At 45.1% G+C, this 25,698-nt stretch overlaps 2 protein-coding genes across 7 annotated transcripts in view; both read right to left on the reverse strand.

The window, feature by feature from the left end:
- The window catches only part of RIC8B (RIC8 guanine nucleotide exchange factor B), a 108,837-nt gene extending 105,904 nt beyond the window's left edge, over nt 1-2,933 (reverse strand). For all 4 annotated transcript variants that reach the window (XR_002771640.1, XM_003783277.3, XM_003783276.3 and 1 more), the window contains exon 1: nt 2,656-2,933. Coding sequence is in view for 3 of the 4 variants with exons in the window: in XM_003783277.3 (XP_003783325.1) it covers nt 2,656-2,739 (84 nt within the window). In the remaining variant the exon portion in view is untranslated. The remainder of the gene's footprint in view (nt 1-2,655) is intronic.
- An 11,476-nt stretch (nt 2,934-14,409) lies between these two features.
- RFX4 (regulatory factor X4) overlaps nt 14,410-25,698 on the reverse strand; it is a 163,925-nt gene continuing 152,636 nt past the window's right edge. For 2 of the 3 annotated variants that reach the window (XM_003783278.2, XM_003783279.1), the window contains exons 17-18: nt 24,245-24,383; nt 14,410-16,010 (exon numbers count right to left, since the gene is read on the reverse strand). In XM_003783278.2, the coding sequence (XP_003783326.1) occupies nt 15,738-16,010; nt 24,245-24,383 (412 nt within the window). In that variant the 3' untranslated portion in view covers nt 14,410-15,737. The remainder of the gene's footprint in view (nt 16,011-24,244; nt 24,384-25,698) is intronic. The other variant, XM_012801248.1, reaches the window with a different exon arrangement.

Here is a 25,698-nt window from a genome sequence, read left to right on the forward strand (position 1 = left end):
ACAATCATCTGTTACTCCAAACATTTCTCAAATCCATTTTTACAGATAAAGAAATTAACATACATGGTATCTAGCTCCTTCTTCAAGGTTTCGGATTCCATATACTATAGAGCTGGGCAATTTAATTCCACCTTCCCACTGTTATTCCCTGACTACTATGATCATACTTCCCCTTCATTTGCCTCTAAAATCTCTCCCTTTGAGGGGCAAATCCTCACTGCAACATGAAGCACAGCTATTTTTACTGTATTATAATCAGCATTAAATACACAAGCTTTCTTCTAAAAGAGCTAACTGATTATGGGCTGATTCTACCCATAATCAAGCTTGAGTACTCTCTCAGGCTTGGCCCCCAAATTACAAGTATTTGGGAATCTCCTGAAGCACTTCAGAATATTACCTTAAACAATACACAGTGGGCATAACAACTTTAAAAACATTCCCATTATGAAAAGGGAAGCTGGAGATGTCCAGGATTTAAACTCTGACAGCACTTGGCCAAGAGTGATTAAGTGGAAACCAATCTGGAGGGAGATCAAGAAGAGATAAATTGGAAGAAGTAAATCTGAAGTCTAATTAATTTAGCCACGAAAGGAAAGAGAAATATTGAAGAAGGTGATAAGATTCAGTTGGAGGAGGATCTCTTTCTTCCTTCCCTATAGAAAAAAATTTCCTATTTATTGCTGGGTATCCAGCATAAAATAAATGCTAAATAAAATTAGTTGATTCAGCACAAAGGCCAAATTCTCTGCTGTATTTCTTTCTTTTGAAAATCAGTCTGGGCTCAGAGCCTATAGCTCAACTGGCTAGGGCGCCAGCCACGTACAACTAAGGTGGCGGGTTCGAATCCCCAGCCCGGACCCGCGAAACAACGATGGCTGCAACCAAAAAAAAAAAAATAGCTGGGCATTGTGGTGGGCGCCTGTGGTCCCAGCTACTTGGGAGGTGGAGGCATGAGACTCGCTTGAGCCCAGGAGTTGGAGGTTGCTGTGAGCTGTAATGCTACGGCACTCCACCCAGGGGGACAGCTTGAGGCTCTGTCTCAAAAAAAAAAAAAAAAAGAAAAAGAAAATCAGTCTGTAGGTGCCTCAGACTTTTTCTGGAAAGTAGTACTAACAAATAAGGTTAAATGATTATAATCTCCACAATATGTACACCTATGCATTAAATGAGTTTCCGTAAATTAGGCAGGTGTTCAGTCATATCAGAAAGTGAAAGAGCTAGGATATGAACAGAATGGAACCTGTGCATCCTCCCAAAGAAAGCAGCATAACAATGGTAGAAAGAGCACTGTGATTTTGGGACTACATTATCATCTTAAATTTTTGCACTTGTAAAATAAGGTATACCACCACTCTCCTCACAGGGTTGGGAAGATTAAATGGTAATGAAGGCTCTTCATAAACAAGAATTGTGTCTTTTTTTTTTTCAACAGAAACTGCTCTTTTTGAAAGGATTGTTTCTTATTGTTTAATCTTTTCCACCCAGGGTGGAAATGGCATACTGACAGTTCAGTAATACAAAAATGTATGAATACAGTAGCAGGCACATAGCAAACACAGTACGGGAAACTATAACCGAGGCAAATGAAAGGAAGACAGATGTTTCATCCAGGCTGTGACTTGGTGTTGGGTGTGTTCTCACAGAAGGGAGTAGTCAGTCATTCCTATAAAGTAGCCTTCTAAACCAAAGAACAAAGGTGTGGTATGCTACCTTTTGAAGTGAGCACGTAAAATTCCTGGAAGGAAAAGTAATGAAGAGCTAACGGTTCTTGGAAAGAGATTCAGAGAAGTTGCTGGGATTAATAACAACTTAATATTTTATGGCAGAGTTGCAAAGTAGAAAGAACAATAAATGGATAGTTTGAAGACCTAGGTTGGAATGTCTGTTCCAAGTGTGACCTTGGGCAAGTTACAACCTACAGTCCCAGTTGCAAAATGCAGACAATACCTCACTGGACTGCTGTCAAGATTAAATGAGATAATGGATAGGAAAGCTGTTAATGCGACATAAATAACAGGTAGTGTTAAGAGCTCGATTCTCCAACCATTTACGAAATAATATGTCCATGACCTTGGGCGTGATTTCAGCTCTTTGCACCTCGGTTTCCTCATCTGTAAAATGGGGAGAATACCATCTACCCTAGAAACACTCTGAGGATCAAATAAGACCATATATAAGACATCAACACCTTGAAAATTGCACGGTGCTGTAGGCATATAAACAACTGCCATCATTGCTGGTATATTTTCTGCATGTCAAAGGATGGATTTACGCGAGAAGCCAGTATTTTTAAGCTATCCAGGTGAGGAAGCCTCGCGTGCATTTACACATCCAAGAGTGGAGCACGGGGCACAGGGCACAGACCACATCTATGAATTCCGGGGGTGTGACTTGCACGCTCGGGAGAGGACAAGCAGGACAGGCTGCGGGGCCAGGAATCAGAGGAGTGGGCGCTAGAGTGGGGGCAGGGGGATGCAGGATGCAGAGATGGAAAAGGCTGGGGGCATAAACACGCATGCCCAAGCCGGAAACGTTTTCTGGGGAGAGTAATGCGCATCCCCGGAATGAAGGGGGTGGGGAAGGATGCGATGTGCAAACACGGAGGGCGGCCCGGGGGTGCGATGCCGCACGCCCGGGGCCAGGACTCTTTACCTTGTCGCTGTAATCCCTCAGGACCCGCTCGATAGCCCCCGCTTCGCCGGCCCGCACGATGTAGAGTGCGCGCTCCTCATCCATGGCCGCAGGTGCGGGGGAGCCGCGGCCGCTCTGCGCGCCCAAGCCGCTGCCTCCAGGTAAACGCCTCGCGCCCCCGCTCGCTCGCTCCTTCCCAGCTTCCTTCCTTCCCTCCTTCCCTCCCTCCCTCCTGCCTCCAACCCGCCAGCCTCCGCCCGGGCAGGCCCGACGTCACCGCCCCTCAACTTTCACCCCGCGACGTCACCGCTCCCCCAGCAACCGGCGCCTCGAGGCTGCCCTCGACAAGGCCCAGGACTGGCTCAAGGCCTGGAGGGCGGCCCGAGGCGGGGTCAGGCCCGGGACACTGCTTGCTCTTCTTTCCCGCCAGAAGAGCCCAGTCTTTTGAGTGGGCTTTCACTGACAGAACGGTTCTTCTCTCCAGACCCTGCTCTATGAATCATTCTCCTCAGCGGACTCGAGCAACCCGGGTCTTCCCCGCCCATCTGCGAACCTTCCGCTAAATGGACTACCATTCCCTGCATGCAACGGGGTCATCCCACTCTTCCATTTGATCTACTGGGGTGCCGAGTGGCATGCTGGGATTAGTAGTTATCCTGCGGGAGCGACTTCCCTCCAAGGGCATGCTGGGAATTGTGGTCCTGCGAGGGCCGGAAACGCGAGTCCGGCCGCCCCTGAGGCCAGCGAAGGAGAGACCGTTATGGGGAGGGTCTAAGCCTCTCCCTGGGTTTTGTTCCTTACGGCGCGGAGTGTGCTGCTTCAGCGTTTGCTGGTTGGACCCGCTGACGATCGCAGAAACTGTCACCCCTTGGTGGGAACTGTCAAGCCCCAGTTTAATCCCCTCTTTTCTCGTTTAGCGGTTTCGGTCTCTGAAATTCTTTGCTTCCACCCTTGTTTGCAGTTTTGTCTTGTATCCAGCTACAGTAATGTGGGAAATTGAAGGCAGTCATCTGGACAAGAGGGGAGTCGGCGAATTTTTGCCTTAATACTTATCTCTACCATACACTTCGTGCCGACGGGTTTCCTCTTGTGTTAAGTGGTTTCCAGATAGCCTCTGATTCTCACAACACGGATTTTTGCGGAACCCAAAGGAACCCGAAGAGTTTAAGTAATTTATTTTAAGTCACATAGCCAGTAAATGGGGAAGTCGAGATTTGAAAGCAGGCCCTTCTCCAAAGGCAGCTGCTCCATAACCACCAGAAAATGTCATATTAATAACACTGCCACAATAGTGGAGGTGGGGTGGTGGTAATCATGAGAGAGGCTCGCGTTTTCTAATTGTTCACTGCGTGCCAGGCACTGTTCCATACTTGACCGTTTTTCACGAATTCATTCAACAAATATTTGAGAACCTGTTCAATGCAGTGTCGATACGATGGGCCCCAAAGGAAGTCCTTACGTTTATAGAACTTCCATTCTACTGTTATTCTCATTTTAAGATGAAGAAACTGAGTCTTGGAGAGGTTAATGGTTTGATGTATCAAAATTGCAGATTTTAGAAACGGACTTTGAACTCAAGGACTGAACTCTTTCTGCTCTCCCAGGCGTTTTTGATAGAGTGGATGAATTCTCTGCATTACTTGCAGTTTCTCACTCCAAACAACCTTTACTGGTTATCATTTTTGAAGCCTTCCTCCCCTCACAGTCTCTGCCTTTTGAACTGTGCTAAAAAGGAACTAGAGGGGGCAAAAATAGGTCCATCTAATAATTGAGTTTCTCCTATGTTGTGCTAGATATTCTGCTGGACCCTGGGAACTTGGAGATAGAAACAAAGGTGGAACCTGAGTTTATGGAGCTTTTGATGTTTCTGTGGATTATATTTTCCATGCAGCAAACATTTACTGAGTGTATATGTTGAGCCAGGTATTGGGGTAGGTGCTGTGTCTGTAATAAATCACAGCAGAATGCTTTTAGGCCATTTCTCAAAAATGCACACTTTTTGGAAAGTCATGGAACAGTTAGCTATATTCCTAAAGTAATAGTAACATCTTGTGTTTTTAAAAGTTTACAAAACTTTTTAATATGCATTACATCAGTGGATCATGGGGGAAGGTATTGTGCCCACTTTATAGATAACAGGTTCAGATGAGTTAAGTAATGGAACTAGGATTCAAACTGGGAGCTGTTAACAAAGTATTTGGGTACCTACTCTGTGTCCAGTACAATCTTAAATGCTTTTTTGGTAACACATATATTTATTTTTTGGAGCAAGGGTATCCTGTAGAGGATATTAGCAAACATAAAATATCTTGAATAGAGGTGTTTCTCTTAAAGAGGGTCTTAAGACCTTACACACGTCTTTGAAATCTTTATTTCTCAGAAATAGGCTATTTTGGAGTTCTAGCCCTGTACTTCTAAAAGAGGTTCAAAAAATGTAAAGCCACATGAATTAACAGCTTGGGGGATTGTATTTTAGTCATTTTAGGTAAGTGTTAGTATTCTGATTTATAAATCAAAAGGATCTTTGACTATAATTCAAGTCATCCTTTGACCACTGACGAGACTCTGGTCCCAGAAAAATTAAGTGACTGGTCCAAAGTCAATAGTTCAAAGCAGACTCTGGGATAAGAGCCTAGACTAGCTGAGTCCTGGGTCGCTACATCACTTTGCTTCCCTGAATATTACTTATGAGATACTTCCAATGACTCGGGACTCTGATTACGGTTCCTATTGATTCTTGGGTGACATGGGACCAAGGAATTAGGATTTGAGCTTGAGTAATCAAGGCAATAAATATTTAGCCCCAAGTCATTGCTCTAAGAGACAGTAATACAATAACCGTATGCATACAGATGGGTAGTGCTTTACTATTCTCAAAATATATCCACATGGATTTTCCAATGTAATCTTTATGATAGCTCAAAAATGCAAGGTCAATAGGATAGGCACTATCATCTTTTTTACAGAGAAAAGGAAAGTTCAGGGTATTGATTACTAATCAAATAAGTCTTCTAATAAGTGGTATAATTAAGGGCTAGAAGTGCCTTGGGGTCTGATAACATAAAATGATAAGGACTTTAGGTTAGGGCCAATGAAAAAGCCTGCAGATAGATACTAATAATTTATTTTGGACTTTGATATATCCTGCTGTGGCATTTCCTCTTGCCATAACAATGAGCTAGTTGGAATGTGCCAGATTGAAGGTCTTTAAGGAGTACCTGGACAGCTTTTCAAATTCAGCTCTTCCAGGAGTGATTCTTTCAATACATTTTCTCTAGAAGAAAGCAGAACCTAAACAGCTCACTCTCATAGCTACAGATCCAGAATTGGAGTTCAGAAAATTCCATTTATTTAAGAAATGACTTGTCACTCAGCAGCCAGCACTTCACTATGTGACACCAATCACTCAACCTCTCTTAAAACTACAGTGTCCTCACCTATAAAACCAAGCGATGGTTCCAGGTAATATTTTAGTTCTCTGTCAGTTCTAAAATTTTGTGATTCTAAGAACAAAACCACATTTGAATATGCTCATTCTTTAGAAAAATCTGTTAAGAGTGGAGATGAGAAAATCAGTATATGCAAATCAAATAGCAATGTGATATATGCAAATTGTTGGGCATACCTGCAAAGATTCTGATTCAGTTGATCTGTGATGAGGTCTAGGTATTAGTAGTTTTCAAAGCTTCCTAGTTGATTTGAATGAGTAATAAAGATATTATAACACTGGGCAAATATTTTGATAGAGTATCCACCACTTAGTTTTTTCATAGGCTAACTTGTCCATATAACTCACTAGTTAGTCTTTGAGAAATCAGAATAACCTGGCAAGATAAATGTTGGGGGTTTTTTTGTTGTTGTTTTTTGTTTTTGTCCCCCTTGGTAGAGTGATGTGGTATCACAGCTCACAGCAACCTCAAACTCTGGGGCTCAAGCAATTCTCTTGTCTCAGCCTCTCAAGTAGCTGGGACTACAGGTGCCCACCACAACACCTGGCTATTCTTCAGAGGCAGGATCTCGCACTTGCTCAGGCTGGTCTCCTCCTGTGAGCTCAGGCAGTCCGCCCGCTTCATCTTCCTAGAATGTTAGGAGTACAGGCACAAGCCACCACGCCTGGCCGATAAAAGTTATTTTTATTTCATTTTCTAACAAGAGTGAAGTCTGCCTTTCATAGCAAAATTAATTAACATAATTTGCTATTTTAACTGTATTTAATGTTCATTGGAGCACAGCTTTGTCCTAGTTACCATAAAAAATAAAAACACGTAGACATAATTGATCTTGTCCTTTAGGGGGGATATAAGAAATAAAGACAATAAATGAAACTTTTTTACTGATTGGAGAGAACAAATTGGACATAGTACTGTGCAAATAAAAATAAGCAAAAATGGGAAAAACTAATCAAAGAGGCCTCCTCCCTTCTCAGAGGAAGGGAGCTATCGAGAATAGTAGAGTTTAGAGGGCTCCAAGATAGGTGGAAATGCTGTAAGAAAAGGTGAGGAGGCCTAAATTAACTAGAGGCTCATTCAGAAGTGATAACCAACTTGGTTCTTAAAAGCCAGCAATGGGGATTTCTTAGAGGTCAATGTGATCAGGGGGTGGGGGGGACTGGGTGTGGGAGGGATACCAAAAGTTCAATCTGAGAGAGGTGTCATAGTCAGTGATGACGCCATAACCAGCCAGTCCAACTCGGCTAGTTGTAGTTGGACTTCAGCTTACAACGTGTTTCATTCCTGAAAATGCAATATGACAATGCCATATGACATAATGCGGGAGAGAGTCTGTTGCTGGCCAGCATCAGACCTTTATGCACATTATTTTACCTCGGATCTCAATTATAAAATTAGAGTTAGCCTAGATGACTTCAAAGTTGTATTAACTCTTAAAAGTTTATGAATACTTGATACAGCCTTTCAGCACCTTTATGAGGTTCCTCAGTAATAGCCCCAATATTTTAATTGCTAAAACTGAGCCTATGCCGTTGGTCCTTGATTGACTACGCACAGTGGGGCTCTCACAGTAAGCATACAAAATGGGTCAGCCCTTTAGGAGTTTTTATTTATCCAAGAGCTGGAATGTGGGTCAGACCTATTTGCATCTTGCTGGCTTGGAATCCCATCCAAACACCTCTTGGGAAAACCTAGCACTTGGGGTGGCAGCGCTGTAATGTGGTGAGAAGAGCCTGGACCAGGAATTGGAAAACCTGGTTTTCAGTCCTGACTCACTGTGTGAATCTCAGAAAACGGATCATTTGTCAAATTCCTTGAAACCCTTCTGGCAACCCATTTTTTGTATCTCATGTGAAAAACAAAAAGCCAAAAGACTTTAGTTTGAATTTTAAATCTGTCTGTGGGAGTTTAGGGATAAGTCCCTTGCTCTCTTTGACAGTGATTTCTCAACTATAATGAATGCAATTATACCTACTTTGCAGGATATTGCCAGGGTTAAAAGAGATGGCTGTCAAAGTGGCCAGCCAGGCATGGACTAGCCACTAAAATGTTAGCTAAACTGAAATGCAACCTCCCTTGTAAGGCTGTTATGAAGATTCAGGGTTAAAGGTCATGTTATTCCTATGGATGAACAAATGAATATTGTCGTCGTTGTTGTTTTTACCAACAGAAAAGTAATTCCAACAAACTGCTTTGTTAAATCTTGAAAATGACACTGACATTCTATGAGACAGCTTTAGGATAGTGACTGAAGTGTGTGTGAGAAAGAGAGAATAAGTAATGAATCTAAAACACTTTCAATACCCCCTCCCCCATATCAACTTCTTTGTAATTAAGTTTATTTATTTTTGTTTTCTTATTAAGCATGCCTAGGCCAAGTTTAAACCTGCCGCCCCTATTGCACAGGGCCAGCGCTCTAACCACGAGGTATGGGTGCCTAGCTTGCAATTAAGTTTATTGAGATTCACATGTCAGAGGAAATATATTCTCACAACCCTTTTTCTCACTGCCTTCTTTTGCAGTAAAGCATTAATTTACTTACCAACATTTGATTAAACTCTTAAGGTTCAACCCTAGGAGGAGGTGGCAGTGGACAAAGGATTATTGTCATTCATCATCAACACATTTTAGTCTTCCCCTAGAGTTGCCCATGAAGGATTAGCATTTCCCTGAAAGGAGGAGCACAGAATAAATTGCATCTACCGCCAAAGAACTGCCAGCTCTTTTCAGCGAGGGGCACATACCAGGAGCTTTTCCCATATTAGTCAGCTTTATCTCAACTTTTGGGCAGTGCCTACATCTGAATTTCATGGGTTTCAGGGTCAGTCAAAACAGAATTGTAGGGTTGTTGAGGTCAGAGGCCACCTCTGTCAAAGGGTAGTGACCTTAACAGCAAGAGGTAGCCACTCCCCGCCTGGCTCCCCCCAACCCCATGACTTCATTCTAGTGAATGCTTGGCTCATTGCACCTCCCCTGCAGAGCTTTTTTTTTTTTTTTTTTTTTTTTTTGACCTGGTAATAAAAATCCTCCTGTGACCTGGTATTTTTTTTTTTTTTACTTGACTGTGTATTATTGATTTTCTTTTGTTCCTGCTTCTCTGCAGAATAACCAAATCTTCGTCCTTGCTAATGTATTGGTTTGTGTGTAAGTTGGGAAATGACAGAGGGAAAGCTAGTCTGCCCTTAACTTACAGTCAGTAGAATGCCAGAATGCCACCTCCGGTGAAGGGAAAGATGTGGTGCCCAGCTGAGAAACTGCCTTCATTTAGCAGGCACAAAATTTTCCCAGAACTTCTGAAACTCTCTGCGACCCCAGTAGGTTCTATGGCCACAGTCTAGGTTGATTTCAAAGCTGCAAAACTGCTTGGGAGATGGGCATGGGGTGTGGGTGGGGTGGGGGGTGAGAACAAAAGTAAGAAGGAAGCAGACAGCTCAGGTGGAGAAAGCACAGACGCGCTCGGGGGTAGTTTTCAGAGCTCTGTTTTGCTGCTTGAACTGTGTGACCTTGGGCAAGGCATTGAACCCCTCAGAGCCTCCATTTCTTCACCTATAAACAGTTACTTAATTCAATGTAAACATTTCACATTTGTATATCGAAGCAGTACCCTGAACCCCATAAATGCATCAATGTACAAAGTTATTGATTCAATAAAAAATAATTTTAAAAAAACCAGATGTGATTATACCACTAGCATTGCAGCGAGGTTGTAAGAAATGGAGAGGATGCAGCTAATGTACCTGGTACGATAGCGGACCCCAATGAGCAGGAGCCCACCCTGGGTTAAGGCAGGTCTGTTTCTGAAATGTACCCCATAGATGGCTCAGTGTGAGGTGCAGACTCCTTCTTTAAAGATTTAAAGACTCCTCATTTAAAGATTCTCTTGCCTCTCCTACATCATTCTAGTTCTTAAGAAGACATATTAGTTTATTGTTTCTGAGGCTTGTAGCATCAGGTACCATCCCTCACAGTAGCTGTTTAGCAGTTCCTTGAAAATTCACTCTTTTAAACTCGGCTCAGAAGCTTTTCATTATAAATACCAAGTATCAGCGTTGCCGTTCCGTCGAGGCCACTTCTCTCACCCCTGCTGTCATGGTCAGACCTCATTATTTTTCATAATAGACCTTAAACAACTGATTTTAGCGCTTGAAGTGTTTATGATGAGAAAGGGAGGCGTAAAACTGGGGATCCTGTTTCTCCCGCCCCCCCCCCCCATCTCTCTTCACCCACACTCCTTTCCTAGCAACAGCTCTTTCTTCATCTCTTGTGGCCCACGTCTTCCATCCCACCTACCCCAGCAGCAGCAGAGTATGGGGGTGAGAGAGAAGGCTGGGGGGTTGAGACACAGGAGGAGGAATGGGGGAGAGCTTCAAGGAGGAGGCTGATACAGCACAAAAGGTTCTGACCTCCTTGGAAGAAGAGGAAGCCCTAAGGACTGTGTCCAAGCTGGCTTAGCTTGGGAGGCTGCCAAGGAACTGAAGCAGAGAAGTTTCAGGTTAGAAGGGCAGGCAGCAAAGTGGTGGGGTGGTGGTGGGGGGCTGAAGGGCAAACAAACCAGTGCAGTTAGGGATGGTTTTGTCAGCTAAGGGGAAACCGTAAACAGAATGGATGACTGGGGCATGACACTGCCTGCACAGGGCACTCTGGACAGACTGGAACTCTGTTTAAAAAAAAAAAAAAAAAAAACTCGGGCCACATGTTTAGGGGCCAGTAGTCTCTGAATCTTTGAACGTTAAGGTGGACAAGGTCATGTCTCTCAACCTTAACGTCATGCGAGAATCACCTGGGATGCTTAAAAGAGATACTAATGCTTGGGTCAAATTCCAGGTCAGTTCTTCACTATGGGTGGGACCTATGCATCAGTATCTTTATAAAGTTGAGCAGGTGACTCTAATGGGCAGGTAGGGCTGAGAACCACTGCAGTCCAATCCTACTTAGAGCAGAAATGCCCTCTCCACAGCTCCACTGCTGGAACCAGCATTTGACCTCAGACCTTGGTTCTCACTGACTTTAAATCCAGTAAGTGGGTCAATCTTTTTGTTTGTTTTGAAGCTTCTAAGGATGATGATTTGCATACTTGAGGCTCTCACTAGATTTCAGAGAGCTTTCTCTTGGACTTCCGGAGACCTACAGCAACTCCTCCCCATGCCCCATCTCCTGTAATAAAGGGTCTATTTTTACTCTCTCCCTTACCCAGGATTTAACTGTTTAAAAATCTTGCAAGTCTGTCATTAAGTGGTGCAAGAAACTGGGACAAATGGCTTGTTTATGTTTGCTCTCTTTCCTTCTCCAGGTTCACTTCAGACATTTTGATTCACTTTACAGTAGATATTAAAGCCAATTCTGAAGGAGGAGGGTTCCAAAAGACTGCCGTCCAGAGTCAGATAAGGAAGAGGGTGGACAGGAGGCAGCCGCACAGGTCTGCACACTGGGCGCAGCGGCTGGCCAGCCTGTGTTTTGGCTCCAGCTGGTGGAGCCGTTGCCTTCCCTCTCACGGCTGCCTCCCTGAATCACTGCCCAGCTGCCAGTCCAGTCCACTCTTTGTTTCTCCTAAGCTGCCTGTCCTCCTCACCCAGATCTGCCAACCCTGGTCCTTCAGCACACAGACTATAATTTGGAATGTCATAGTCACATAACATGGTGCTTGAGTGCAGAGTGGGGAGGTGACCGGTTCAAGGTCACATGGTGAGGCCATGGCCCTTTCTGCAATTTCAGTCTCTTGCCCCATTTGGGATGAACTTACTCAATGGCAAACATTTTGGAATGGTCTGTGCCTGGACTGCAGTCTCAGGGGGCCACAAATTCCCTTTCTATTCAAACCTGGGGCATGCTAGAGCCCTGACAAAAGACACAGCGGGATGGATTCTCAGGACGCCACAGGCCCGCAATGTGGGTGAGCCATCCTGGCTGCTGTTCATGACTTCGGCCACTTTCAAGCTGGCAGAGTTCTGTTTAGAAATAGTCTGGAGAGGGGAGTATTCCTTTATTGCCAAGACTCTTCTGTTCTTCCTCTGACAAGTGACTGGCCCCACTCCCAACTGCCAGCCTTGCCTGTTCCCACTCTGGTGACTGGCTAGGAGCTATCAGAGGGAGAAGGTGCATTTGACTTTTGTGCTCACAGCAGATGTTGCCTTTTCCCAGAGATCCTTCCCAGTTCAAAGTCAAAAGTTTTAGAACAAATGACAACATAGGTAGTACTTAGCCCCCAAGAGATGGCACCTTGTGCCCTGGAGACAAGGCCCAGTGACCATTTGTGCTCAGCTAAAGCTGCCTTCTTAGGCCAGGCATGGTGGCTCATGCCTGTAACGTTAGCACTCTGGGAGGCCAAGGCAGGTGGATTGCTTGAGCTCAGGAGTTTGAGACCTGTCTGAGCAAGAGCAATACCCCATCTCTACTAAAAATAGAAAAACCTAGCCAGGTGACCTGGCAGGTTGCCTGGTCTGTGCCTGTGGTCTAAGGGGGCCTGGGTTGTAGTTCCAGCTACTCAGGAGGCTGAGACAACAAGATCACTTGAGTCCAAGAGTTTGAGGTTGCTGTGAGCTATGACACCACAGTACTGTACCCAGGGTGGAAGAATGAGGGTCTGCCTCAAAATAATAATGATAAATAAAGCTGCCTTTTCCCGTGGTGCTGATGACTCTCAGGTCTCAGATGTGCTCTGAGGGGGAGGCACACATTCTCCTCCTGGAGTGACCTTACTGTTCCTTCTCTAGGTTTCCAGCCCTTGTTGATTGTGACTATTTTTTTGCCTAAAATTTGTGTAGTTCATGAGCTTGTGGCTGTTACTTGTAAATGAGTGTTACTTGTGCTGATACTACCTGGCTAGAGAATTTGGCAATTAATTTTTTGTGCTTAATAAGTCAAAAGTCAGACTTACTCCACCCTTTCATGTATTGAGTACTAGACTTGAATTGTAAGCAAGTGACAGACGTGGTCACTCTCAGGCTTATTATATGCAGTGACTAAATCGTAAATGTCATTCTTCCTCAACCTTACTTTCTTCATATAAATGCCAACTAATGGATCATGGACAAAGATCAAACTAATTTTCTGTCAGAGAATGAAATTCAACCTCAGCTTCCTTTTTGTACATCAACACAAGCGAAATATATTTAAGGGGATGCTATGTATAATGTATAAGTAATTTTAATCTTAAAATCATGTTCAGGTATAAATATGTCATATAATAGCAAGTAAGAGGTTGGCTTTAAAAATAAAGCTTTCAAAATGCAAATTGAGTTGTCAAATTCTCATGCCTTTTAGTTAATGTAGTCACTACTGCCATTTCTGGAAATCCGGAGTTTTGAATCTCTCATAGATCCAAGACTTTTTTTTTTTTTTTTTTTTGAGACAGAGCCTCAAGCTGTCCCTCTGGGTAGAGTGCCGTGGCATCACAGCTCATAGCAACCTCCAACTCCTGGGCTTAAGTGATCCTCTTGCCTCAGCCTCCCAAGTAGCTGGACTACAGGTGCCTGCCATAACGCCTGGCTATTTTTTGGTTGTTGTTGTCATTGTTGTTTGGTGGGCCTGGGCTGGATTCGAACCTGCCAGCTCTGGTATATGTGGCTGGTGCCTGAGCCACTTGAGCTACAGGCACTGAGCCAGGATCTTAGATTCTTTTTGTTTGTTTGTTTTTTTGCAGTTTGACTGGGGCCACGTTTGAACCTGCCACCCTCAGCATATGGGGCCGGCACCATACTGACTGAGCCACAGGTGCTGCCAGGATCTTAGATTCTTAACATTTGGGCAAAACACAATCATTTCACTTGTACATCTCACTCCTCTCAGCCCCAGAATCTAAATACAGTGCTGGAGAAGCATTTTTTAATACTTATTAAGTATTCAGTAATGTTGTTGCTCTTCTGTTCTAGAAGTTTATTAGCATTAAAAGCCTTGCACTTGAAATATCTTTACACTGAGTGTTCATTAAAACATAATGAACTCAGTACCAGGGGACCGCTTAATGATGCTGGTATTGAAGAATAATATTCCCTGTAAGGTTTCTGCCATTTGATGACAATGGCCACTGCACAAATTTAGGACAGAGCTCTGTAGAAAACCTAATCCTCTACGGACTTCAAATGGGCTGTAGGGCCTACGTTTACTTAATCATTATTCAAGAATAGGATATGTGGCCTACTCACATTTTAATGATTATTGGATGATAAAATGATAGAGCCCTGGATAAGCATGGCTGTATAAGACCACCTGGTTTTGTGCTGCTTACTTCTTAATACCCATTCTTAATATTCAGAATATTTGATTACACACATGTGGACGCGCGTGCACACACACAAGTCCTAGCAAATGAAAAGTGAAAAGAAAGCAGGTCATTTCAATACTTTTTATTTAAGTGTGAAACCATTCATATCTTGCGCAACTGTACAGATAAAACTATTTCCATTTTAGCTGTAGACATGATTATCACACTGAGTGGTGTGATCAAAGATTTTATTTACAGAACAATTGCTAAAACATCCGATGTCATATTTCCATTTATTTCTTACCCATAGGGTAATAGGTCCACCATAATTGCTTGGTGCATTTTATAATACAGAAAGAAAAACTATGTTAATCTCTAACAAACCTCACAAATTGCTACAAATCTGACGAAAAAATGCCTACCAAAAAATTTTCCAAAAGTACAATACATTTTTTATTTCCACACATACACAGTATAGTATAGGCTCAAAGGCACAGCTTTGAATTTATTTCTTTCTATCAAAGTGTCGGAAATTATTATAGTCTTACGAAGGAACCATGAAAGTTATTTTCACACTTGGTGCGTGGTAAATTAAAGTTTGGTCCATCCAGTTTCACAAAGTTAACACAGCGGAGCTGAGGCTGATACTCAATGTCATAAATCCACATTCTCACAGAACTTAAACAAAAAACCCTCTCCTGCCTTTTGCTGACACTAGCCATTGTGCAAACTTAGGACAATCCTTGTATGTAGAAGAACCGGTCCCCTACAAACCTCAATCAACTTAAGGCAATACAGAACAGGCTTCTTCCTTCCCTCAAGACCGTGCTTACATTCCAAGACAATGCAGGTACTGTGACATATGTGAGTGTGACAGAGAATCTAGAGTTTCTTGACACTTCCATTTAGCCCTCATGCTCCAGGAAGCAGTGATGACACCACCAGGAAGAAAGGGTGTGTAGAACATGTTTGAGGGCTGTTCATTGTGCAGTGAGGTGACAGACAGGTGGCCAGGCGACTGCTCTTAGTAAATTATGTGTCCACCCAAGAACACAAACCAGAACTGTCTCCAGGATCCATCCTTCAGACTAAAGAGCTTTTGTCAACAGGAAAATAAGTAGCTTACTGGGAGCAGTTGCCAACACAAAGCAAAGTCGTGGAACAGAGGGAAAAGGCACAGATTGGCCTGCCCAACATAGTGCTCTATAGAAACAGTCAAGTCTGGCTTGGCTACAGGAACCCAATCCCACTGACTTTTAGTAAGTCCCGTTTCTGAACTAAAGTTTACTCATCCCACATTGAAACACATCCTCACATTCGTTAAGAAATGGATGCCTACAAGTAGCCCATGAGTTACAATGTAACTTTATACAAAGTTTTCTGTGGGATGGGTGCTGGGTTTATTATTATTAATAATTATTATTAATATTAAATATGGACTCCTATGATAGCAGTCATTTAGCCCATCCCGTAGACGCCTCTCCGTTGATGTAAGCAAAACCAGGAAAGTGTTGCATGTGCTCATACTCGGAATTCCTGCGCGTGGTCAGGGGTGTGTACATGTCACTAGAGTTTCCATACCTCGCAGAATGCACAGATGGGCTTGTGTAGCAGGTGTTGGCTGAGGGCACCTCTGGCCATCGGGGAGTGACTGGGGTAGGATGTAGTCTGGGAGTGCTGCTCATCAAACAAGGTTCCATCCGGGAAGTGGGGCTATTGAAAGGGTACTTGTTGAGGGGAAAGAAATTGCACAAAGTTAACATTAGCTTGAAGTTACATGTACACAATATCGGTCACGTTCACAATTTAGGTTAGTTTCTTAGGATGCTATCAATGAGAGTTGATGGAAAAGAATCAATGAACTTCTGCAAGATTGAACCTTGGCCTAGGGAAATAACAAAAGAACTGTAAACAATTTCACAGCCAGAGTTGGGGTGGGGTTTACTCAAGCAGTGATATTGTCTTTGTGCTCCTAATCTAGAATATTCTGGAAGTCAAACCTAACAGGAGGAATAGCCCCACTGGGGTACATGAGCAAGGGTGTGTGTGTGTGTGTGCACGCATGTACACATGTGCATGCTAGTAACAGCATGACCAGATAAATGTGACTGTATGGAAGGATAGTTGTGAGTTTTACCACTAGTTATGGAGATGTGATACGGCCCACTCCATCAACCCAAGAGAACAATACTGCCAAGTAAAATACAGTGACATTTTTAAAAATAGCATTTTACAGTTGAATTCAATTATGAACTGCAGCTGAAAAGCAGGCTTTTGGAGAGGAAGCAAGTCAGCAGCTTCAAAGGTTATTATTAGAGCCTATCATTTAGAGAACATCTTTCTTTTTGGTTTACATTCACTGAAGTCCTGGAAGACACACAAGTAGGAAATGGTAAACTACTGGGCTTGGTGTGAATGTGGAGGAAGGAGACAAGAAAAACCAATGGAGAAGGGAGGGGAGGGAGCTTTTGTGCAGGTCAGAAGAACAGGTGTTTGTAGCTACAAGAAGAGGGGAAGCGGTTCTAGAAAGGATTAGGAGTGAGAGAAGTGCCTCTGAAGTCCTGGTTCTTTTACATTCTTTTCTGTTACCAAGACAGCTATGCAAATAAGCCCCCTTTAGTAAGACCAGAGGGGAGGAAGGGGAGGAGCTCTGGGCTCCCAAAGAGAGCGCCCCGGTTTGCTGGCCCTTCAGCACAAAGATTTCTTTGCTGAGAGCCACTTGGACAAGGACAGGAGCCAATCCACAGGGATGGCAAGGGCAGTGAGAGAGAGGGTGTGCGTAAACGTGTGGATTCTTCTGCTCTCCATCTGTCTTCCCTGACAGTTGGAGAGTGGAGCCCCAAGGGATTAGGTGGGAGGCTGCGTCCTGTGAGGGAGACAGACAGGCTGAAGCCTAGACAGCAGGAGAGGGGTTATGACAACAATGGCTGCCCCCGAAGTCTAGGTGGCCAAAGGGAACCAAGCTGCCTCTTTGAGTGGGAGCCCAAGGGAAGCAGGGAAAGGCTCTTAGGCCTGAAGTGTGCACAGAGAGCCAGCCATTCAGAGGTGCAGAAGGAGGTATCCAAATTCTAGCAGTGAGGGATTTTCCTGCCCGTATAGGATGGCCTGAGTATAGCCACTTCACAGTCAAAAGAACAGTGGAGAAGGAAGGAGGGAGAAGGGCGTAGGTGGTGTCTGGGAACTCGAGGGAGAAGGCACCAAGGGTTGTTGCCAAGGAGACCACGGACAGCATGCCAAGGCTCTCCTAATCCCAAATCAGATCAGAAACACTGACGTGCACCATGTGCTCTGCTTTACAGAGCCTGCAGGACGCTGCCTGTGTGGCAGCAGTGGAGGACGCTCAGGCCGGCACATGGGATTCTAGCTCAGGACCTGCTCTAAGAGACCACAGTGAGAGGGGCCCTGCCCAAGACCACAAGATCCCAGGTGTTCTGAACAGGTAACAGTAAGAAATACTACAAAATGGTCCTTGATTTTTCAAAAAGGGCTGCTTCCCCCTCTTCATCTTCTTTCAAATGGCCTCCCTCAGCACATGTCACCTTACCTCGTGGCACTCTCACTGGTGTGGAGGCCTCCCTCTGGTCCTGTGGCATGACAAGGAACAGGGAACTCTGTTCTGTTTTCTCTGCCTAGAATCCTTCTCTACCATCCCTGTCCCTAGCTCCTGGCCTGCCTGCTTTTTCATTATTCTTTGGATCTCAGCTGAAATGTTATCTCCTCAGAGAGACACTTATGGACATCCATCCTATCTCAAGAAGCTAAGCATTCCTCCCACCATCTCTCAGGTCAAGACCCCACCCTCCTGCTTGGCAGCTGCCTCTTTCCACTCCTGGTGGAGCTCTGTCATGTTCAAAACCATATTCCCAACATCTGGCACACTGCCTGGCACCTGGCAGGTGCTAAATAATATCTGGTGAATGATCACTGGGGAATCAGCGCTACAACAGACCTTAGGGGTTATGGAGTTGTCCAAGCCCATGTTGTACAGATGAGAAAACTAGCCCCCTTGAGTGAAGTGGCCTGCCTAAAGTCACCACAGACAGTGGAAGGACTGTCCCCAAACCCAGTCCTGAGGCAGCATGTGTTCCCCACACCAATCTGACTGACCTCCCTGAGGCTGACCTGCTACTCCTGAGTTGCATGCACAGGAGCAAGAGAGCACTCTTTTTGGAGGCCAGCCTGATAAACTTAATCTCTCTGCCCTCTCCCCTTTCTGAGCACAGGGTCCTAGAGTTCTGACCTGGCCTTGGCTTGCTGGTTCTGACAGAGTCCTCACTTGCCTTGGCTTGTGTAGGTGAAAATGTCACAGGATGAACTTGGAGCTCCTTCCCTTAGAACCCAAGAGAGTGTGGCTTTTGTGCCTTGTCAAGGACCCTCAACGCAGCTGTGCCCAGAGGTTGTCATTGACTCAAAAGAGTAATTGCCTGGAAATGAAGCTGGCTCAAAATATCTCCAATGTGACAATAAAATTCTGTTACCACAGAATCCAGCATGGAAAATTCTGTCCTGTTAGGTCAGCTAATTGCAAATGAGTCAGTGACTTGCTTTCCCCATGGTGAAGAGACCATTGAAAGACAGGGTGGCTGAAGTGCCTGCTGCCTTGGCCTGTGATTAACACAACCAATGAAGCTTCTGTTTAGTCTAGTGGGAGTGGCAGAGGCTGGCGGGTGGCACCCGCCTCACCTCTCACACTTTACATCCGGTGGTGCAGGCTCCTTAAGCATGCTGAGCACAGACCCTGGTGTCCAGAGATCTCCACCCAGAATAAAGGCGCTTTTTGTTGAGGGCCCTTAACAGGAAGTTCCCATTCTCTGGGTCAAATCACATGCTGTTGCTACTGATTCCAAAATGGACATAAGTCACCAGATAACACCCCTTGAGAAGGGTGTGTGAGGGAAGCTTGTGAGCACATGTGGGTGTGTGGGTGTATATGTGTGCAAGTATAGTGGACGGTTCCACTAAGTGCCTATGATATAAGTCTATCTCAGCTGTGACTGACTCTTGGCCTCTTTGGAACCATATTAGGAATTTCTATTTTAAGAAACGACTCCCCATACCAAGGACTGGCTTTCCTACACATGGAGAGGGAAGAAAGAGCCCTTTATCCCTGGCCCTTACCACATGGGCTGCTACTTGAACACAGGGTGAAAGGGGATCCAGTCAGGAGCACAAACTGTTTTCCTATGAAAGGCGGCTCTCACCGCACCAGAGGACTGCCAGGGGCACACCCTCAGCCAGTCTCCTCTTAGCCTCTGCTGGAAGAGAATGTAGCTCCCAAAATGCCTTTGTCAGACAGGCAACGTCTGCTGAGCTTTTAGGGTCAGGATAAATTAATACATGTGAAACGCATAGACCTCCCATATAGTAAACTTTCAAAATGTGTGCATGTTGTAAATTTTCAAAATGTGTGAGTGATTATAAATGTTTTTCATCTTTTTATAATCACAGGGTCATAGTCGACTGATGACGGCAAAAGCCTTAGTGACTATCTAGTCCCGCCTACCATTTTACAGATGAGGAGTTGAGGTCAAGAGAAGAAAAATGACCTGTTTGAGGTGACATGGCAACTTAGGAACAGAGTAAGGATCCCTGTGTTCATTCATTTCCTTGGCAAGTGTTTAAGGAGCGCTCACTAAGGGCCAAGCTCTGTGCTGGCCCTGGGAATGTGATGAGGAGAAAAACAGACCCTGGTCCATGCCTTCACAGAGCAAGTATAATGAAGGAGGCATATTAATTAATTACATAATTTTACTAAATATAACAGTATCACAATTGTGGTGTTACAGAAGGTAATAATAATATATGCAGATGGCACTCACTAAGAGCCAGCTGGGCCCTGTTCTAACTTTATTACCTCCCAACAACCCTATGGAAGAGGTGCTATAATTATGCCCATTTTTCAGATGCCTCTACAGGCAGAGATCTTACAACGTTATGGTCGACTGAGTTTTTTGCTCTTCGGGCCAAGATGCTATCCTGAAGTGGGTAACCTAAGCAAGCTTTGTAGCAGACACCAGCCCTGGGCTGGTTTGGGCCAGGCTGGTGGTGATTGGCTAGTGAGCCTCGGCGTTGGCCATTCAGATGAGAAATAAAGAACGGATTTCTAGTGCACACTGAGTGTGTTTCTAGCCATGCAGCTTCTGGTTGATCAAATGACTTTCGAGCTCAAGGACCTCCTGTTTGTGGCTGCTGACAGGACAGAGATTCGTGAACATGTATTGAATGAGGCCCAGAAATATTCTGTAGCCATGCTCTTGGTCAGGTTTGTTTTCTCTCTTTGGTAGGGCTTGGGAAGGGGAGCCTGGGAAAGGGCAGCTGACACCCTCCTGGTTTACCTACTTGGATGTGAACAAGTGCAGCATAGTTGCAAAATGGGTGTTTTTCTGAAATAATTCAAACCTTACACTGTGAAACCTTATTCATTTGGACTCACTAATTCAGAAGTTATGAGCTCTCAAGCAGGGCTGGGAGGTTTGTAGCACCCAGGAAGAAAGCATGTGTTGTGCAAATGAATTCTGTAAACAAGAGCATGCACACATATTATATTTTAAAAAGCAAATGACTTAAAATTATTTTGAGCATGTAAATGCTGAGCTGCATACAATTACAGCACTTCACAGATGGATCAGTTCTTTAAGGAGAACCTAGCAGGCATTTATCTGGAGAAGTTAGTTTCAGTTACTCTTGTGCTGATGGCCCATTACACTTCTCTAACCATACCATACTACATAGAATTGCAATTTTTCTTCAACTCAGACTGACCTTTTCCCTAATGAGTCTGATAGAGTGAAGTGTGATATTCAGTCACCTATGATTGGAACAACTTTACCTGTGCTGAAACTAGCCCTGCAATGGATTATGTTCAACCTTAAACCAAAGAGCAGGTGAAGGAAAGATGAGGTCTGAGTGTATGTTTCTTCCCTTTGGTAACATGAAATTACTGAAAATATTAACCTCTTGAATTTACTTTCCACTCTCCAAAACAGTAGTCTTCAGTGCCATTGTTTGGGGTTAGGTTTGAGAGTTGAACAATTTGCATTGGAGTCTGTTTTGTCACTTACTAGATGCATGGCCTGGGGCATATTAGCTTCTGAGGCTATCCCCTCATCTTTAAAAAAAACTGTAGAAAAATGCCTTCTTCTGAGGGTTATTAGAGGAATTAAATGAGTCCATGTGTTTGAAGGTGCTAGAACAGCACTCGATGCAGAAATGTTAATCAAAAACAAAATGAAGGAGACTTTGTCTTTCGACTTTGTCTTCCCCAGGAGAGCACGTGTTCCCCATCTTGAATTCTGAGCTCATCTATCACCGTGGGTAGAGATGTGATATGATTAACTTCCCTCCACTCCACTTTACAGCTGGAGACTAAGGCATAAGGCACGAAATGCAGAGTTGTGCATGTGTTGAGGGCAGGGGGCTGTCACTGGGCCTCAACCAGAAGCTGCATGGCTAGAACCACACTCAGTGTGCACTAGAAATCTGTTCTTTATTTCTAAGGGCCACAAGTGAACTGTGAAGGCGTGGCAGGGGAAGAAGCTGGCCTTGGGCCCTTGGCCTCTCACCTCTAGTCTGGATGCAACGGGTTCCTCCTTTCATTTAGTCCTTGGTCCTTTTTATTGAGACCAGCTATTAAATGTCAGTGTTCCAAATGGGGAGTGCTGTGGCTTCCAGAGAGGATGCTACAGACCTATCTTTGATCACCAGGAACAGCACAGGTCTTGAGGAGACCTTGGCTACTTTTTATGGCGATGGCTTTAAAAATTCTACAGAAAACCAGCTCCTGGCATTTCATGAGGGTGGACAAGGAAGTGAGGAGAGAAGGAAGATAATGCTGGAGCCACGGCATGCTGATGCCTCTCCCACTGGACCCACATTCACCCAAAGCAGGCTTGCTCTATAAGACAATAGAGCACTGTGCTCCCGGGGGCTAACCTAGGGCCTGCACATGGTGGGCACCTAGTAACCACTTGAGGAATGAGTGAATGAGCCGCTTAGAATGTGCTGAGTGCAACCCAGGCTGTGGCCGTTACAGTGAGCGGTGCAGACTGCTCCCAAGAGGAGGAGACCTAAAGGCCTGGCATCTCTGCCTGACACACTTAGAGGCCTATAATGAATGCCCCAGGTGATGATTTAGTGGAATCAACTTCTGGGATTGTCTTGGGATTAAATCCTGGCTCCCCTTGGTACTACAGATGGAAATCAAAACAGACACCTTTTGCCCCAAGCGACCAAGTGTTGTGGATACATTCTCCTCCGTGCCTGCCCCTAGAGGCAAGTCTCTGTGCTGACAGCTGATGTAACTGTGGCTTTCACCTTAGCTTCAGTCCTGCCATCTTTCTCCTGGACTCCTCCATGTGCTTTGGGGCAGAGCCCCTAGTCTCACTCTGTCCTAGGGGTGCCCTGAGAGCTCTCTTTCTTAAGCATAGCTCTAATCTTGCCACTCCGAGGCTTCCTGTGTCCACAGGACGGACTGAACGCGCTCAGCACACCACACTACTGTTTATGTTAATGCGAGCTCCCATGTAATCATCTGTGCAGTACACTGAGTGAATCCCTACATCTGAGTGGTGACACAGGGTAGCAGCACTTAAGAACCTAGATAGGAGCCACACTGCCTGGGTTCAAATCCTTGGGCAAGTTACTCTGAATCTCACGCATCCAGAGAATGTGCAAAGTGCTCATCTCAGAGCCTGGCACATGGCAAGTGTTTAGGCAAAGTTGGCTGCTCTTTTTCATAGGTGTCATGTCATGGGACCTGGACATGATTTAATCTTTGCCTTCATGGGGCTTGGGGTCTCCTCTGATAGATAGGAAAGTCAGGGATGATAATGGAGTGTGAGAAATGCTACTGGAAGAGGAAGCCCAGGGAGTGGCCCCTAATAAGGTCTTGGAGGAAGGAAGGGGATACTGCCAGGAAATGCCACAAAGACAGCAAGAGTCTTGTCCTGAATGATAAGCAGCAGAGGTGGGGCAAGAGACTCCTAGAACAATATCTGCAAAAACATGGGGGGACTCAGCTCATGCAGGCCTGGCATGGCCAGAGCAAAGTGGGTAGGGGAGTGTTAGCTGGAAAAGTAACAACAAGTCTTGAGAGACCTGCTAAGGAATTGAACTTGACCTGGAAAGTGATGGATGTGCCAAGGAGAGGAAGAGTATCATGGTCTGTGGGATTTTTTTCTGAAAGACTCTTTCAGCTGCAGTGTAGGTGCAGACCAGATATGGGGCAAGTTTTGGAGACATGAACCACCAGACAGGCTTCTGTCATCATCTAGGTTAGAAATGATAAAAGCCTGAGCTGAGACAAGGACAGAGGGGTGCAGAGACGTTTAGAATGTAGAAGTGAATGGAATTGGTGAGCAGTTAATTTGGGGCCAGCACGTGTGAAAGCGCGTTTGGCAGGTAGAATGCCCGACATCGGCACTACAGTGCAACGGGCTCCTCTCACCACAGGCCACAGAGGGCTGGTTTGGCTTTTAGACAGTGAGGAGCCCTGAGTGATCTGGAAAAGGGTCCATTGCAGGAGAATTCTTCTGGCTAAAATTATGCATGTGGCCTGGATGAAGAGGAACAGACAAGGGAGACTGAGAGACGGTGAGGGGCTACGCCAGGAGTGTGGTAGTGGGAAAGGAGGACAAAAGCTCTGAGGGTGGCTGTCTGCAAAAGGGCACCAGATGATTGGATCCTGGCATTAGAGAGGTCACAGAGAAGACCGAACTACAGGGAACTATTTAACCACCAGGCGTGCGAGAGAGAGAAAGTGGAGCATGAACACAGGCCAAGAACCTGCCATGGGCCAGCCACTGGAGGGTAGAAATAACGCTGATGAAAAGACTGTCCTCTCCTTGGGGACACACGGGCTACACTCACAGTGTGCAGAAGAACTTAGTAACTGTGTTACATCCACTGGGCTTGGCAACAAGGGTACCAAGGCCTGGGTGAGCAAGCAAGACCACTGACTCACCTGTGCAGAGCTCCTGTGATAAGGGGCATAGTGGAGTGGCCCGGAGAGGGCCGCATCATGAGGGAGGGCCGGGTACTGGCTCTGCATGGGGTGCGGATGCTGGTTGCCATAGCTCCCGTAGTTGTAGCTTCCCGTGTATCTACAATGCAGTGGGCACATCGGGCAGTGTGAGTAATGGCAAGGAGGGCAAAGCAGCCTGACACCTTAAAAATCAGCTTCATCTGTTTTTATTTCCTTTTTGTTCTTCCTTTTCTCTTTATTTTCTATTCTCCCTCCCCCATTTTTCTTCTTCTTTTTTATTCTTAATCTCTCCACCCAGTGGCCTTGTTGTGGTACGTTTAACACCCCAGGTTGATTTCCTTGTTCCTCAGCACAGCTGGGGCATAGCTCCCTTACCACCCTTCTGGTGCTCAGGGAATGAAATCTAACCCCAAGCCAAACATAATTAGTGATGGAAACCTCTACTCCTGTTGTTTAAAAGCTCCATGTCATATCCTGAAGTCAAAAAGGAAAAAAAAAAAAAAGAGATTACTTTGGGATTTATGTTTCTGTATTACTCAGGCCTCTGCTTTCCCATCATGGGAGGGATGCAATGTGTCTCTGTCAGCTCTCTGGGAGGAGAACACCACGGCGTGGTTAACCAGGCATCAAAGACCCAGGTTCTAAGCCATGTTCCACCACATTTCAACTGTGTGACCTTGGGCTCTTCATCACCCTATTTCTCATCTGAAAAATCCTGCCTGTGGTCATTCTGAAGATCACGTGTGTGAAGATGCTCCATGAAAGCAGCAAGTCCTATGTGAACATGGGGTATTGTTATTGCAGTCCTTCCTCAAAAAGTCTTTACAGCAAAGATGCTAACCTATGACCACTTGAGTTCTCCTCTGCCATTTCTGCAGAATCAAAACTCTCTCCAAAAAATTGTATCCTAAATGTGTGGAAAAATACTGTAAAAGGCCTGCTGAGGAAACAATGGCTGCCCTATTGACTGCTCAGGGGCTCCTGAACCTATGGAAAAATGTACCAACATCCCAGCCTGTGCCCACCTTGCTGCTTTATCCTGGGCACCTGCATGGAAGGGACTGAGAGGTCCTGTCCCCTCCATGCTGCCACAATGGGTCAGTTGGGACCCGGCCTCTGAGGCCCACCAAGCCACCTGGTAGTGTCTCTATCACTAGTGGCTCAGGAGACATTGTGAGGCTGTTGTCTTTCTATGAAGACAACACATAATGGCAAAAGGCTCCCATAATTCAGGTAACACCTTTGAATGGGTTTGTACAACATCACCACACAGACTTGAAAAAAATGTGGACAAAACAAATGATTTATTATCTGGGGCACAAAGCACTGGTGGAACCTACAGGGATTCCTTGAACACTGTGAATAACTGCAGCCCTAAAGGGCCCCCGACCCTCAGGTGGGGAAGCCCGGCTATTCTAAATGGAGTCATAAAA

This window comes from Otolemur garnettii, unplaced genomic scaffold (assembly GCF_000181295.1).
Source record: "Otolemur garnettii isolate 467f Iridium unplaced genomic scaffold, OtoGar3 scaffold00007, whole genome shotgun sequence".
In the NCBI taxonomy this organism is placed as follows: domain Eukaryota; kingdom Metazoa; phylum Chordata; class Mammalia; order Primates; family Galagidae; genus Otolemur; species Otolemur garnettii.